This window comes from Elephantulus edwardii, unplaced genomic scaffold (assembly GCF_000299155.1).
Source record: "Elephantulus edwardii isolate Elephantulus edwardi_28Jun2011 unplaced genomic scaffold, EleEdw1.0 scaffold00110, whole genome shotgun sequence".
Classification (NCBI taxonomy): Eukaryota; Metazoa; Chordata; class Mammalia; order Macroscelidea; family Macroscelididae; genus Elephantulus; species Elephantulus edwardii.
The window spans coordinates 6,698,393-6,712,734 of record NW_006399860.1 but is presented as its reverse complement, the minus strand read 5'-3'; the positions used below and the strand labels follow the sequence as shown (position 1 = coordinate 6,712,734).

At 38.6% G+C, this 14,342-nt stretch overlaps 1 protein-coding gene across 1 annotated transcript in view; it reads left to right on the top strand.

The window, feature by feature from the left end:
• Positions 1-1,763: 1,763 nt before the first annotated feature.
• The window catches only part of CRB1 (crumbs family member 1, photoreceptor morphogenesis associated), a 256,120-nt gene continuing 243,541 nt past the window's right edge, over positions 1,764-14,342 (top strand). The window contains exon 1 of the mRNA XM_006892102.1: positions 1,764-2,340. Within this exon, the coding sequence (XP_006892164.1) occupies positions 1,941-2,340 (400 nt within the window). The 5' untranslated portion in view covers positions 1,764-1,940. The remainder of the gene's footprint in view (positions 2,341-14,342) is intronic.

Genomic DNA, 14,342 nt, shown 5'->3' with positions numbered 1-14,342 from the left:
GCTGCAGTGACTGTGTCAGTCCATATCATTCTTCCTTTCATTGACCCTCCCGCCATGCAACTTGTCTAAAGTACACAATGTACGTGATAAGCTGTCACTGAGTTGCAAATGATCCATAGATGACCTTTAAGTGGGTTTGCAGCGGCTGTAAATTCCATAGGAAGAGAGTGTCTAACTTTCTTCTGAGAGACAGCTGATAGATGCAAACCATTTACCTTTAGTAGCAAAGTCAACAGTGTAGCTACTTATTCACTAGGCCATGGGGAATAGAAAAATGTGCTTTCAGATCAGCCCTTGCAGTAATGCATAAAAATACAATTATTTTCTAGATGGTAGCCACTTGAAAAAAAATTGTTGGCTGAAAATAGACTCCACAGAAGACACCACTCCTATATGATGACCTAGTCAGTCATTTTTCCTTCCCTGTCTTCTCATCGCAAAAGATGTTGTCACATCTTTTTAAAGAGAGGAACATTGTATCATTACATTACATGTTCTTAAATCTTACAAGTCATCTGCTCCCATAATGTTTCTGTTGGACAGTTGCTCATTTGTGTCTCATGTTTTAAGAGCAGGAGTCTGTACCATTGCCCATTGATATGTATGTAAGAGTGTAAGAAAGCAAGCAAAAATAAACACTGTATGTATGACAAGGGGTTCATTGCTGGGTGGGCTGGGAGAAGGGAGTGTGAGAGAGGAAGAAAATGTGCAACAAAAGAAAGGATAAATTTTTAAAAAAGGCTTGTGCTTGATGAATTGAGATGCAAGACCAATGTTTTATAGGTAGTTACTGTTGAGATGCTAAATATAATGCTTCCCAAAAATGGAAGATGAAGACAACAATGAAGTTGTAATCACAGTGTAAGCACTTAGAGAAATTTGCAAATGTTTGATTAATATGGAAAATATTGTAGAATTATTGCTTTCTTTCATTTTGTTATACTTAATATAGTCTCAATAATATATTCATCCCCAGAACAGAGAAACTTTCAAAGCAATAAAAATTCACAAACATTATTATCTATTTCTTCTCAGTGAGATTAAACTGTTGTCTGTAAGATGGAGATAAAATACTTAATGTTTCTCTGAGGATTCAAAATGATATAGGTAAAATAGCTGACAAGTTTTAGTGTAGAAAGTAGACTTTTGAGAAATAGTAGGCATTGTGTAATTCTTTATTGGCCTTTTCTCTAGTTTCCTTTTTAAAAGATAAAATAATCTTGGTGTTAAGCTTCTTGTTGGTTTTACTGTAGAGTTGGAACCAACCCACAGCTGACCTTTTAGTGGCTTTCCAGAGGTCTTTAGTCACATGGGAGGAGATTGCCCATCCTTCTCCCAAGGAGCAGCTGGTAAATTCAAACACGTGCCTTCAGGATTGCAGTGCAGTATCTTAATCACTTTTCATTTTGACCACATATACAGAGACAATTTAGTAACTCTTCTACTAGAATTATTTCAGGTCCTTCATCAGAAAATATGAATTAGAATATTCTAAATATATAAGATGCTTAAACAGCTGCTTCAATTCACCCCATTGCTCAATTTTTAAATTTAAAAATATGGAGAAAAAGAAAGGAAGGGAAGTGATTAATTTTGCTTTTTGTGTTAAATGGTTTGACAAATGATGAGTTAAAACCCATTATTGGAATAGAACTAGTTATGTATTTAATTAATGAGTTTATTTGAGGTTGCATGGGGGGAAATGAGGTTCTATAATTTTATTCCCAAATTTTAATATTTTTGCTTCTTTTGTAGATTCCTTTTGCAATAAAAATGACACCAGGTGCCTCTCAAATTCATGCCAAAACAATTCTACATGCACTGGCTTTTCAAAAGGTAACAATTGCCATTGCTCAGACACTAATCACTTGGACAAAGCCTGTGCCAACAATCTAAAAGATCCTTGCTTTCCGAATCCGTGTGGGCAGAACGCCTCTTGCATGAATACCACCAAAGGAGAAATGGGCTTTCTGTGCATATGTCCTCCTGGTTATAGTGGGCCAACCTGTGAAACTGTCCTTGCTTCCTGTGGTGCAAACTTCTGCCTACACGGAGGTGCCTGCCATCACGACACTGCTGGCCCTGTCTGCATCTGCCCTGCTGGATATGCCGGGAGCTTCTGTGAGATAGATCCTGATGAGTGTGCTTCCAGCCCTTGCCATAATGGGGCTTTGTGTCAGGATGGAATCAATGGCTATTCCTGCTTCTGTGTCCCAGGATACCAAGGCAGTCACTGTGACTTTGAAGTTGATGAATGTGCTTCTGATCCCTGCAAGAATGAGGCGGTGTGCCTCAATGAGATAGGAAGCTACACTTGTGTCTGTCCCCAAGAGTACACTGGTAAGTACAAGTCCATTTCAATGCTACTTGATACCATTTTCTCCTCCTTTAAGGACATTCGTTGTTTATTGTTGCTGTTATGTGCCATTGAGTCATCTACAACTCATAGCGACCCTATGTACAATAGCCCTAATTCTGCTCTATCCTGTGCCAATTTCACTGTCACTGAAACAGCTACCCTCATTACCCCAGTCACTGAATCAACCCATTTCATTGAGAGTCTTCCTCTCTTGAGCTGTCCCTCCACCCTTCCAAACATGACGTCCCTCTCCAAGGACTCGTCCTTCCTTGCAACATGTCCAAAGAATGTCAGACAAGCTTCAGAATGCTTGCCTCCAAAGAGCAGCCTGACTTCATCCTCTCCAGGACAAACCTTTTAGTTCTCTTAGTAGTCCATGGTATATTCAATACTATTCTCTAATACTTTATATCCCATCCAATCATTAATGAAAGCAGCCAAGTTCTTGACAAGATTTAATCACTAGGCCAAAAGTTTTTAAAACTATGAAAAATTCATTGGTCTCTTAGTGTATGCCTACTGTGGCTGTTTTAGACAGAACAGTACATGGTTTAGAACTTGAGTCCACTCTAAGACGGGGGCCTGATGGAACCTTTACTCTGGAGTCCACTATGACACATGGCAACTTTGTGGGTGTCATAGAAGAGCAGTGCCTGATTTTTAGAAGGCATTTCTCCCAAGGCACCTCTGGATAGACTAAAATCTTCAAATTTTGAGTTAGTAGCATAGCACACCTTGGTCTCCAGAAAGACACCATTGCTCTTCAGTACTTTGGAGAGGTACCTAACAGCAGACTTTCCCATGGTAATGCGCCTTTTAATTTCCTGGCTACTGGTGCCAAGAGTGTTGACTGTGGAGCCAAGCAAACTAAAGCTGTGTACAATCTCAATCTCTTCACCATCCATCCTGATGCTGCCAATTGGTCCAGTGGTGAGAATCTTTGTCTTCTTGACATTGAGTCTCAATCCGTATTGTAGGCTGCAGTCCTTGACCCTCTGCAGCAGGTGCTTCAGGTCCTCTTCAGTTTCAGTAAGCAGGGTTGTGTCATCTGCTTAACGCAGATTGTTGATAAATCGTCCAACAATCTTGACCCCACATTTCTCCTCATAGAGCCCAGCCTCCCGGATAATCTGTTCTGTATATAGGTTGAAAAGGTATGGAGATAGGATGCATCTCTGGCGTATGCCCCTCCCAATTTTGAACCATGCATTGTTCCCTTGCTCTGTTCTGACGACTGCCTCCTGGTCCAAGTATAGGTTTCGCGTTAGCACAATCAAGTGTTCTGGGATTCAATGGTGTCTCTCTGGAGACTAAGGTGCTTTTGATACAGGCCATGATCTTCACAATCACTTGTTATGCATCAGAGAGTTGGACAATGACCAAGGAGGATAGAAGGAGAATTGATACCTCTGAGCTGTGGTGCTGGAGAAGAGTATTGGACTGCTAGGAAAACAAACAGATTGGTCCTGGAAAGGGTTAAACCGGGTGGCTCCTTGGAGGCAAGGATTCTGAGGCTCCGTCTAACATACTTTGAACATGTTGTGAGGAGAGACCGGTTCTTGGAGAAGGATATCCTGCTTGGGAGGGTGGAGGGATGGCACAGGAGGGGAAGCCCTCTATGAGGTGGATTGATTCAGTGACTGGGATAATCAGAATGGGAGTGTCCGAGACAGTGTGATTGGCACAGGACAGAGCAGAGTTTAGGGCTGTTGTACATAGGGTCGCTCTGAGTCGCAAGCGACTTGACGGCACATAACAACAACAACAACAATAACAACACAAGCATAGCACATTGATTATTTGTACCATCACAGTTCAGACTAAGAAACTAGGAAAACAGTCTGGCAGTGTATCTCCTTCCCTTCTGTCACGGGTGGGGTGGAGGTGGGAGTGGGGAATTAGCCATTAGAAGCCTTACAGATAGTGTGTAATACGGTCTCATGAGGTGCCAGAGAATCTGTTTCTTAGGTTGACAAATATGGCCCTTTAAGTAAAATCAACCTTGCCACAGTCTTCACAATTGTGTGCTATGTGTCAGAGAGCTGGACAATGACTAGGGAAGGAGAATTGATGCCTTTGAGCTGTGGTGCTGGAGAATAGTATTAAATATAACATGGACTGCTAGGAGAACAAACAGGTTTGTCCTGGAGAGGGTGAAACTGGGTTGTTCCTTGTAGGCAAAGATTCTGAAGCTTCGTCTGACATACTTTGGAAATGTTGCAAGGAGGGACTAGTCCTTGGAGAGATATGCCATGTTTGGAAGAGTGGAGGGACAGTCCAGGAGAGGAAGACCCTCAATGAGATGTATTGATTTAGTGACTGGGGTAATGTGAGTAGGTGTGTCAGAGACAATAAAGTTGGCACAGGATAGAGCAGGCTTTAGGGCTCTTGTACATAAGGTCACTATGAGTGGCAAGTAACTCAATGGCACATAACAACAATAACAACAAAGTAGATTAAGTACGATTTTCAGAATTTTCTTTTGCTTCTTTGATACAACTCAAAGAACAATGCAACAGCTACAAACATTAATTAGTAATCAGAATTTGTAACATGTCAAATATAAATAAAGAAATATTGGAAGTCATAAAAATGTATTTGGACACTTAAATATTGATATTCTAGGCTAAACACTGTGTCAAATGTGTCAAATATGACAATGCTTACCTATGGTGGACAGTGTTTGGTGGAGCTTCCCAATTAAAACAAGCTTGGAAGCAGGAGTGGCATCCACTTCCGAAATAGCTTGGCTCCGGAAACCCTATGAAATGGAGAAATGATGAAAGTTATACAAGTGTTCAAGTCTTTCGATCATAGGTTCTCTATGTGTAGTCTTCAACTTGACAGCACTTAACAACAGTTACGGTTCCAGTCCTCAGGAAATGACATCATGCTGAGAGAAGTAGAAGGTCACAGAAGACAAGAAGATACTCAACATGATGGATTGATATGGTGACTATAACATTGGGCTCAAGTACGTCTCAGATTGTGAGGATGGCATAGGATAGGGCAAGGGTTAGAATTGCTGTGAGTCATAGAGTTCTGTTGGCCTAGTATATAGAAAATTATACTACTAAGCCAAAGGTGGGTGATTTTAATTTGCGGCCCTCAGGCCTGGTTTCAATTGCTTTTGGTCAAACATTCTTCTAAGTGGTACAGCACTAGTCTGTCCATTTGCTGTACAGGGGTAACTCGTAGTTTCTGTGATGCTAAACACTGTGACACAGATTGTGTCAAATGAGATAATGGTTACCTGTAGTAGATAGTGTTTGGTGGAGCTCCCAGATTAAGACAGGCTTGGAAGAAGGAGTGGCATCCACTTCCGAGATAGCTTGCCTCCAGAAACTATACAAACTTAGAGAAAAAATGAAAGTTAAACAAGTGTTCAGGTCTCTTTAATTCATAGGGTCTCTATGACTCATCTACGACTTGACAGCACTTAACAACAATAAGATTCTAGGCGTTAGAAAGCTGAAATGAACTGGTATTTACCATTCTGAATAGTATAATCATAGAGTCTATTGTGCCAAGAATAACAAATTGAAATGGAACAATAATTGAACTTGTAAGAAAAAAATGATGAAATTTATCCTAAAGTAAAATTCTAACATTAATAGAATATAATGAGGTCCAGTTTATATGTTGGTCCTGTATGCTGTTGAGTTGGTATGACTCAGCTGACCCCCTAAGCAAGCTTTCAGAGATTGTAAATCGCACTGGAGGAGATTGCTCATCTTTCTCTTATGGAACAGCTAGTGGATTTGAAATGTCTGCCTTTGGTTTGGCAGTGCAACTTCTTACCTATTAGGCCATCTGAGTTCTCCGACTAGTACTCAAATTTATATGTCTAGTCTCACATATTTTGTGTGTGTGGCCAGGAGAAACCAGTCCTTAGAGAAAGACATCATGCTTGGAAGGGTGAAAGGACAGTGCAGGAGAGGAAGACCACAGATGAGATGGATTGATACATTAACTAGGGCAATGGGTGTTGGTGTGTTGGAGTCAGTGAGACTGGCTCAAGACAGGGCAGGCGTTAGAACTTTGTACATAGGGTTGCTATGAGTCACAGGTGACTCTATGGCACATGACAACAGCAACAGTATTCACATTTACTCATAAACCATTAAAGCCAAAGATGAAAAAACACTGAAGATTTTTTTACAAACATCATCAGTCTAAAATTAATCACATTTTCAATCAAGACACATTGATGATTCTTGAGGAGTAGAATGAAAAAGCTGGAAACAAAAGAATAAGTATTTTAATAATATAGCCTTGGTGATAGAAATTACACTGAAGATCACATGATGGAATTTTGCTAAACTGATCAATGATTTAGTCATCAGAAATACATTTTTCCAACAGTAAAAATGATGACAATTCAAATTTTGCTGAATGTAGTCCATAGGACTAAAATCAAGTGTCTGTGGCTCAAATCATCAGTCAGAAAAAAACCAGAGGCTGGCTATGGAACAGGTCCTCAACTGCTTCTATGCAAATTCAAATTGAAGTTGAAGAAAATGAACACAAACCCACAATGGCCAAAATATGACCTTGAATTTATGTCCTATGAAATTAGGAACCATCTCAAGAATAATCTGATGCACAGAACACAAATTGCAAGTAAAGTCGCAGTTTGAGATCAAGAACATCATACACCAAAAAGCAAAAGATAATTAAAAGGGGAGAAAAAAAGAAAAGTGAAATAAACAAACCTGGATGTCAGAAAAGACTCTAAAACTTGCTTTTGAAGGTAGAGTAGCCAAGTGATGAGAAGAAATAGTGACATAAAAGGCTGACAGATGATTTCAGAGTGACTCTGGAAGGCAAAGCAAAGTTTTATAATGATATGTGCAAAATACCTGGGGTGAGAAAAGCAAAACATTTTTAAATATGTTAGACATTTTTCAAATTGAAAGAATAAATAAAAAAATTCAAGCCTTGAGATACAATAGTGAAAGATTCTGTGAGTTAAAAACTGGACACAAGAAACAGCAAAAGAAAATAGAATGGAAAGAAGTCACTCTACCTAAAATAATTTTTCAGATTTTTCAACTATTTTCTTATTGTGTACCATTGAGTCAAGACTAACCAACTCATACCTGACCCTCCAGTAGGTTTTAGAAGGCAATAAATCACACAAGGAAAGATTACCTTTCTTTCTTCCTTGAAGCAGCTGTTGGATTTCAACCCTATTCCTTTGGGTTTGCTTCTCATTCACTAGGCAACTAGTGGTTAATATTTTAGGAGGAAGCTTATCATCAAGAATTGATGGTATTGAAGAGAAAGCCCAAGCTACACTGAAGCCATTAGCGAAAAAAAAAAATAAAGCTTCAAGAATTTTTGGAGTATCAATCAAGATGTTTCAATAAATACCAGGAAGTTTGGAAGACTGGTCAATTGACTGCATGGGAACCATATTTATTTTCATTCTAAATAGAAGTGATCCAACGGAGAATAGAAAGTTTTGAACATTATTAATATAAAATGCAAATAAAATCTTGCTGAAGAGATTGTAAAAACAATTGTGTTGCAGTAGTATATTGAGAGGGAGCTTCTGGAAATGCAAATCTAGTTCAGAAGATAATGTAGAATAAGGGAAAGTTTGGCTGAAAACAAGAAATATTTAGAAATGTGATTTACCTACACCTTCTTGACTCTGCAAAGTGCTTGACTGTGTGGATTTTAGCAAACTATGGATAACATTGTGAAGAATAGGAATCTCAGAACACTTTTCTTTCCTCATGCAGAACCTTGTCATTATATTTTTGTCTTTCCTGACTAGATACTTGTTTGTGGAGGACAGAAGTTGTTTTACATTTACTCTTTACCAGTGTGCTTTGAGTGCCTATTATGCAATGTCTGTTATGTAGTCAGTGCACAAAGAAAAAGAAGCACTGTTCTTAGTGTTACCACAGTGAGAATAATGACTGCTTAATAAGCTGTTACCACACTATTCTATTTCTTGAAAATCTTTCATATATTTATTAATTCTCTCCCTACTAATAAAACTTAGTTAAATAGATTTTATGGCATTTTCTAGAGTTTACCTTCTGTTATTTTATGATTGATGTAGAATGTTTATATCAAGGGGAAAATTATTTTCCCGAGGGCCTTGTAATAACCAATACATGTGAAAAGGGGAGCTCTCGTGGCACCGTCCTAAGGGAGTTGCACTGCTAACCCAAAGGTGGTGTGAATCCATGAGCAGCTCCACATGAGAAAGGTGGGCTCTTTCCCTTGTAATTTTGAGCCTCAAGAAACACACTGGAGGGACAGCTCTGAGTTGGTTCTGACTCAACAGAGTAAGAAAGAAAAATAGCTGCTGAAAATTACGGGGAATCTGAAGAAGTTTGAAAAACAGCAGTTAGAAAGTAAAAAGTTATGCACACCCATGTTTATTGTGGCTTTGTTCACAATAGAAGGAGTTGGAAACAACCTAAGTGCCCATCAACAAATGAATGGCTAGAGAAGCTGTGGTATATTCGCACAATGGAATACTACACTGCATTGAAAAACAAGGAACTCATGCAATATTATTCAAAATGGGTGACCCTGGAGGACATTATGCTCAGTGAAATATCTCAGTCACAAAAGGACATGTATTGCATAGTGTCACTGTTGTAAATCAGAACTGACATCAGGGTTGGGGGGAGACTGAGAAAGATGGGATAAAAAATGTATACTGCATTGAGACAGATGAGGGAGAAAACGGTTTAAAAGGGATATGTGATTAGGTATTAATTGTCATGACAGAAGTCCAGAGTGAAGGCTGCATAGTGGAGTGGACCTGGGGGTAGGAATTGTAAAATAATGAAAGAATTTTTCTTTTACTTTTCAAAGAGATGAGTGTACTGGGGTGGGGTGGGAAGGAAGAAAAGTGCAACAATGAATGACTGGGGGTGGGGAAAGAACATAAAAAGTTTTCATATTGTTACATCCATTCTCTTTAAGTTATAGTGACTGAAGATTAAAATAATTATATTTTATAAAACTAAGAATTGACTTTTTATTTTTGTTAGGCTGGTTTGGTATTGCTTCTATTTAATGTAATTTAAAAGTCATTATAGCAACCTCATAATAAATGAGAAAAAAAGAATTCCGTTGTCAAGCATTTTATTTTACTTGGATCCACAATCAAAGCCCATGGAAGCAACAGTTAAGAAATCAAATAATATGTTGTATTGGGCAAATCTTCTGCAAAGAACTTCAAAGTGTAAAGGAGCAAAGATCACACACTGAGTACTAAGATGTGTCTGAAACAAGCTATGAAGTTTTTAATTGCTTCAAATGTATATGAGAATTCAATAAGGAAGATCAAAGAAGAATTGATGCCTTTCATGTGTGCTGTTGGTGAAGAATATTGAGTATATGGTAGACTTCAAAAAGAATAACAACAAAAAAGAATAACAACAAATCTGTTTTAGAAGAAGTATACTCAAAATGCTCTTTAGAAAAAAATGTTCCAAATAATGCTGGGGAGGATGACTGAGATGCAATTAAGGCTTAAGAAGAAACACTTCACAGCTGTCTATATACATACACACAGGTTGTACGTTAGCATACAGCCGAGGCTGTCTGAAACCGGTACACTCTTCCCTGTATTAAGGAGTGTGAATGGTACCTTTTTATATATGTCTAAGGGGATTAAAATGCCCAAACATATCAATTTTCTCTTAGTGGATTCTGACTGGTCACAACCCTATAGGGCAAAGTACAACCTCAATAGAGTTTCCCAGCTTGTAATCTTTATGGAAGCAGACTGGCACATCATTCTCCCACTGAATAGTGATGGATTTGAACTGCTGACCTTTTGGTTATCAATCCAGCACTCTTTAGGCTTAGTTCCTCATTTATAAAATAGGAAAAATGCTAGATTTTCTTTTATGCGTGTGGAAACATGAGTTATGTAGTACCTATATAAAGTAGAAGAGTGCCTTCAAATCATGTGTTCAACATATGACGGTTTACATTCTTTTAAAATTATCTGTGTATGCCTTGAATATCACTTAACTTTTTATTTGTTCTCATTTTCCTCAATTGTATTTGGTTATTCTTGGCATGGGTCTAAGCAAAAAGTATATACTTGATACTGGATATCCCCAAATAAAAACGTGTTTTTCTCATGGAAAAAAAAATGTTCCCTGTTCATAGATAGGAAGACTCAATATTGTAAAATCCTACCAAAAGCAATCTACATGTTCAACACAATCTCAATACAGATATGAAATTCATTCTTCAAGAAAATTGAAGGAAAAATATCAATTTTATTTGGAAACAGACTCTGAATAAGCAAAGCACTTCTGAAAAAGAAAAATGAGGTCGGAGGCATATCACTCTCTGACTTAAAAACCTACTACACAGCAGTAGGAACCAAAACAGCATGGTACTGGTACAAAAACAGGTACATTGACTAATGGAACAGAATTGAGAACCCAGAGATGGACCTCATCTATCTGCAGTCAAGTGATACATGACAAAGCGAATGGGGGAATGACAACCTCTTCAACAAATGGTGCTGGCAACACTGGACTTCCACCTGCAGAAAGCTGGAAGAGAATCCACATCTCACACCATACACAAAAATCAACTCAAGGTAGATCAGAGACCTGGAGGTAAAGCCCAAATTCATAAAGTTCATAAGAGACAAACTGGGATCAAGATTAGATGTCCTAGTCTATGTTATAAACAACCAGAAATTCACAATCTGGAAAAGACGTAATTGATGAATGGAACCTCCTAAAGATTAAATCCCTGCATACATCAAAAACATTTTCCAATAGAGTGAAAAGAAAACCTACTTACTGGGAACAAACATTTGGCAATACCATTTTAGACAAGGGCCTCATATAAAAAGTTCACAGAATCATATAGGGCCTCCACAAGAAAAATACTGAGAACATAATTACAAAAGGTGCAAAAGACAAGGAAATAATTTTCACAGAGGAAGATATTTGGATGGCCAACAGAAACATGAACAAATGTTCAAAATCACTGGCAATAAAAGAGATATAAATCAAAATCACAATGAGATACCATCTTGCCTCAGTAGCAATGGCAAAGTTTGATAGGATAGCGAGCAATAAATGTTGGAGAGGATGTGAAGGGATAGGAAGTCTTATACACTGTGGGATTTCAAAATTGTACAACCACTCTGGAAGGCAGCATGGCACTTCCTCAAAAAGCTGAACATAGAAATTCCATATGACCCAGCTATTCTATGGCTTGGAATATATTGCGAAAAAATGAGAACCGAGGCACAAACAAAAATTTGTACTCCAAGGTTCATAGCAGTGTTATTCACCATCGTAAGAACATCGAAACAGCCCAAATGTCCAAATACAAGCAAATGGATTGAGAAATTATGACACATACGCACAATGGAATGCTACACAGCAATGATTTTGTAAATCACTTATGTTAAGTGAACTAACTCAGCCTCATAAAGACAAATATTGTATAAGATCACTATTGTAGAAACAGAAAGATAATTAGTGAAACATATATGAGGACTTGGGGGGGTGGCAATAGGGGAGGAGCAGAGGGATAAGGATGGGCAGGGGTCAATCATAGGGCTACACAATTTGCAGAGGGAGGGGTAGGTAAAGGAAATGGGAAATATCTGGTGTTAAAAAAACCATATATGGGTTTTTTATATATGAATAGAAAAGCTATATTGAATAAATATTAAATATGAGAACGGGTCAGGGTTCTACTTTGTTGTATAGGGTTGCAATAAGTAAAAAATCAACTTGATTTTTGGTTTGCTGATGTTGAAATGATGAAATTTGCTTATGAAGATGACATCCAGAAGGCAAGGTAGAGAAAGGACTCAAGAGAGACAAGAGAGGATATCAGAAGGGCATTTAGGAGGTTTGTGAGAATGGGTGAGGTTAGAGAGGGGATAACCTTAAGTAGATTGGTGCAGGGACTTTGTAAGTAAACCGGCATAAAATAAAAATTTCATGTAAAAAAAAAAGGAGAAAATGCTCTTTAGAAACAAATATAGGAAGACAACCACTTACAGTGGGCATGTTATCAGAAAGAGAACCTCAGTGATATGAATTGACCCAGTGGCTGCAACATGGGGCTCGAACATAACCGAGATTGTGAAAATAGCACTGGATCAGGCAGAATTTGTTTCTGTTGAATAAAAGGTTGTTATGAATTAGAGTCAACTCAGTGACAACAACATAGTTCATGAGTTGCTTCTCATACAACGTTGTGAAGGTGACTAACAAAAAACTATGTGAGATTAAATTTATATTGCAGCCATTTTGACTAACTGAACATAGGAAATTCTTCTAAGTACAAGAGCTACTGTTGTTGTTATTGTTATTGGTAGGTGCAGTTGAGTCAGAACTAATTCATAGTTGGTCCTCCAGGGGATTTTCTGAGGGCAGTAAAGTGCATAGAAGGAGATTGTCTATATTTCTCCCATTGAACACCTGGTGGATTCAAGCTTTATGCCCTTGGATTGGTAAGTGCAAGTACTTTCCACTAAGCCACCAGACTTTCAATAAACCACAAGAACACAGCTTGAAAAATTATGTTTGGCATATGTGCATATATTTGTGTGGTTTTCTTTATATAATTTAATTATTTTGGATAATTACTGTTTTCAAGGTTTTGGCAGAAAAGATGTTGTCTAAAGTACACAAAATGGGCCATGAAGGCACAGGGCTGTTAGCATCTCTCTGAAAGGACCAGAATAAGTAAGAATAGTACAGCCCCTCACTGCCCCAGAGTAGAAAGCAGATAAAGAGGCCATAGCCCAGCCCCATGTTGCTTCTACAGCCCCACCAACAGCAAGAGGTTTGCTTATTCATTGCTCACTCACAGTTATTAAGGCACTTCTCTATATGGTGAATGAGGTTTATTAGGGAAGGAAGTTGGAGAGTAAGAGCAGCAAAGAATACTAATGCAAATTCAGGTTTTAGCCCAAGTTCCAAGACACAATTCCTCAATCAGTCCAGGCTCTGGTTTTAGGTCAGCAGTCAAATCCAAATTATCAAGTAAGATTTTCTTCAGAGCGGTTATAAGTCAGCTTCTCTTTCAAGCATCCAGCAAGAATAGTAAACACATTTAACTGTGACTTTTATCTCAGGAATCCTCAGTTCACACCTTGGCATGGTTTCTCCACAGCAATGTCACAGTGTGTTAAACACCATCACCAAGGTCTTGCCAATGGGGTCTGCTCCAGTCTCTCTCAAGTCTTGCCACCACAAGTCTTGTTGCCCCATGAGTGTGAAGCACTCTGTGTTATCCTAGTTCCACAGCAGTTAAGATTTGCAGGACCATGCTGACTTGCAAGACCATGTGTCTGCAGTTAAGGTAGCTGGAGACCAGAAGAGCTAACTGTATGGGCTAAGAAAAAAGCCAGCTTTTATAGACTAACACCAGAGATGCCAAGGGTTAATTGTGTATGTGAAATGCAGGACAATTCCATCATAAGGCACCTCTCTACATGGTGAATTTTATCATATCCTTACATATCCAAGGAAAAGTTGGGCTCTGTTCTCAATAGAAAGGAGCTCTAGTGACTGACCTGTAGCATGTTGCACTGCTAACCAAAGCTGCCTGGCTAAGTAAGCTCAGTTTCATCAGGGGCCAAAAGGGAGAAAAACTTGCAGTCTCCTCCCTCTAAAATTTACAGTCTCAGAAACTGGATGGAGGATTGCTTGAGTTTCCTGGAGGAAACTGGTTGGAAGATTGAGGGAGGATGACAGGGAGAGCTGGCGTGAGTTTCTCAATATAACACTCAAAAATCCACAGTGAGAAAGCTTTCTTTGCCAAACCCCTAATAAAATGCTGTTGCTTCCTATTCCACTCTTTTCCCTTTGCTGTCTAAAATATTAGGTAAAATTTTATTATTTTTGCTTTTGGGGTCAGAACGTGTGTAAAATATATATTACAACCACCACTGCTGCGGATTCTAGTCAGACTTGTAGTGATTCTGCTGCTGGCTTCTGAGACTATATTT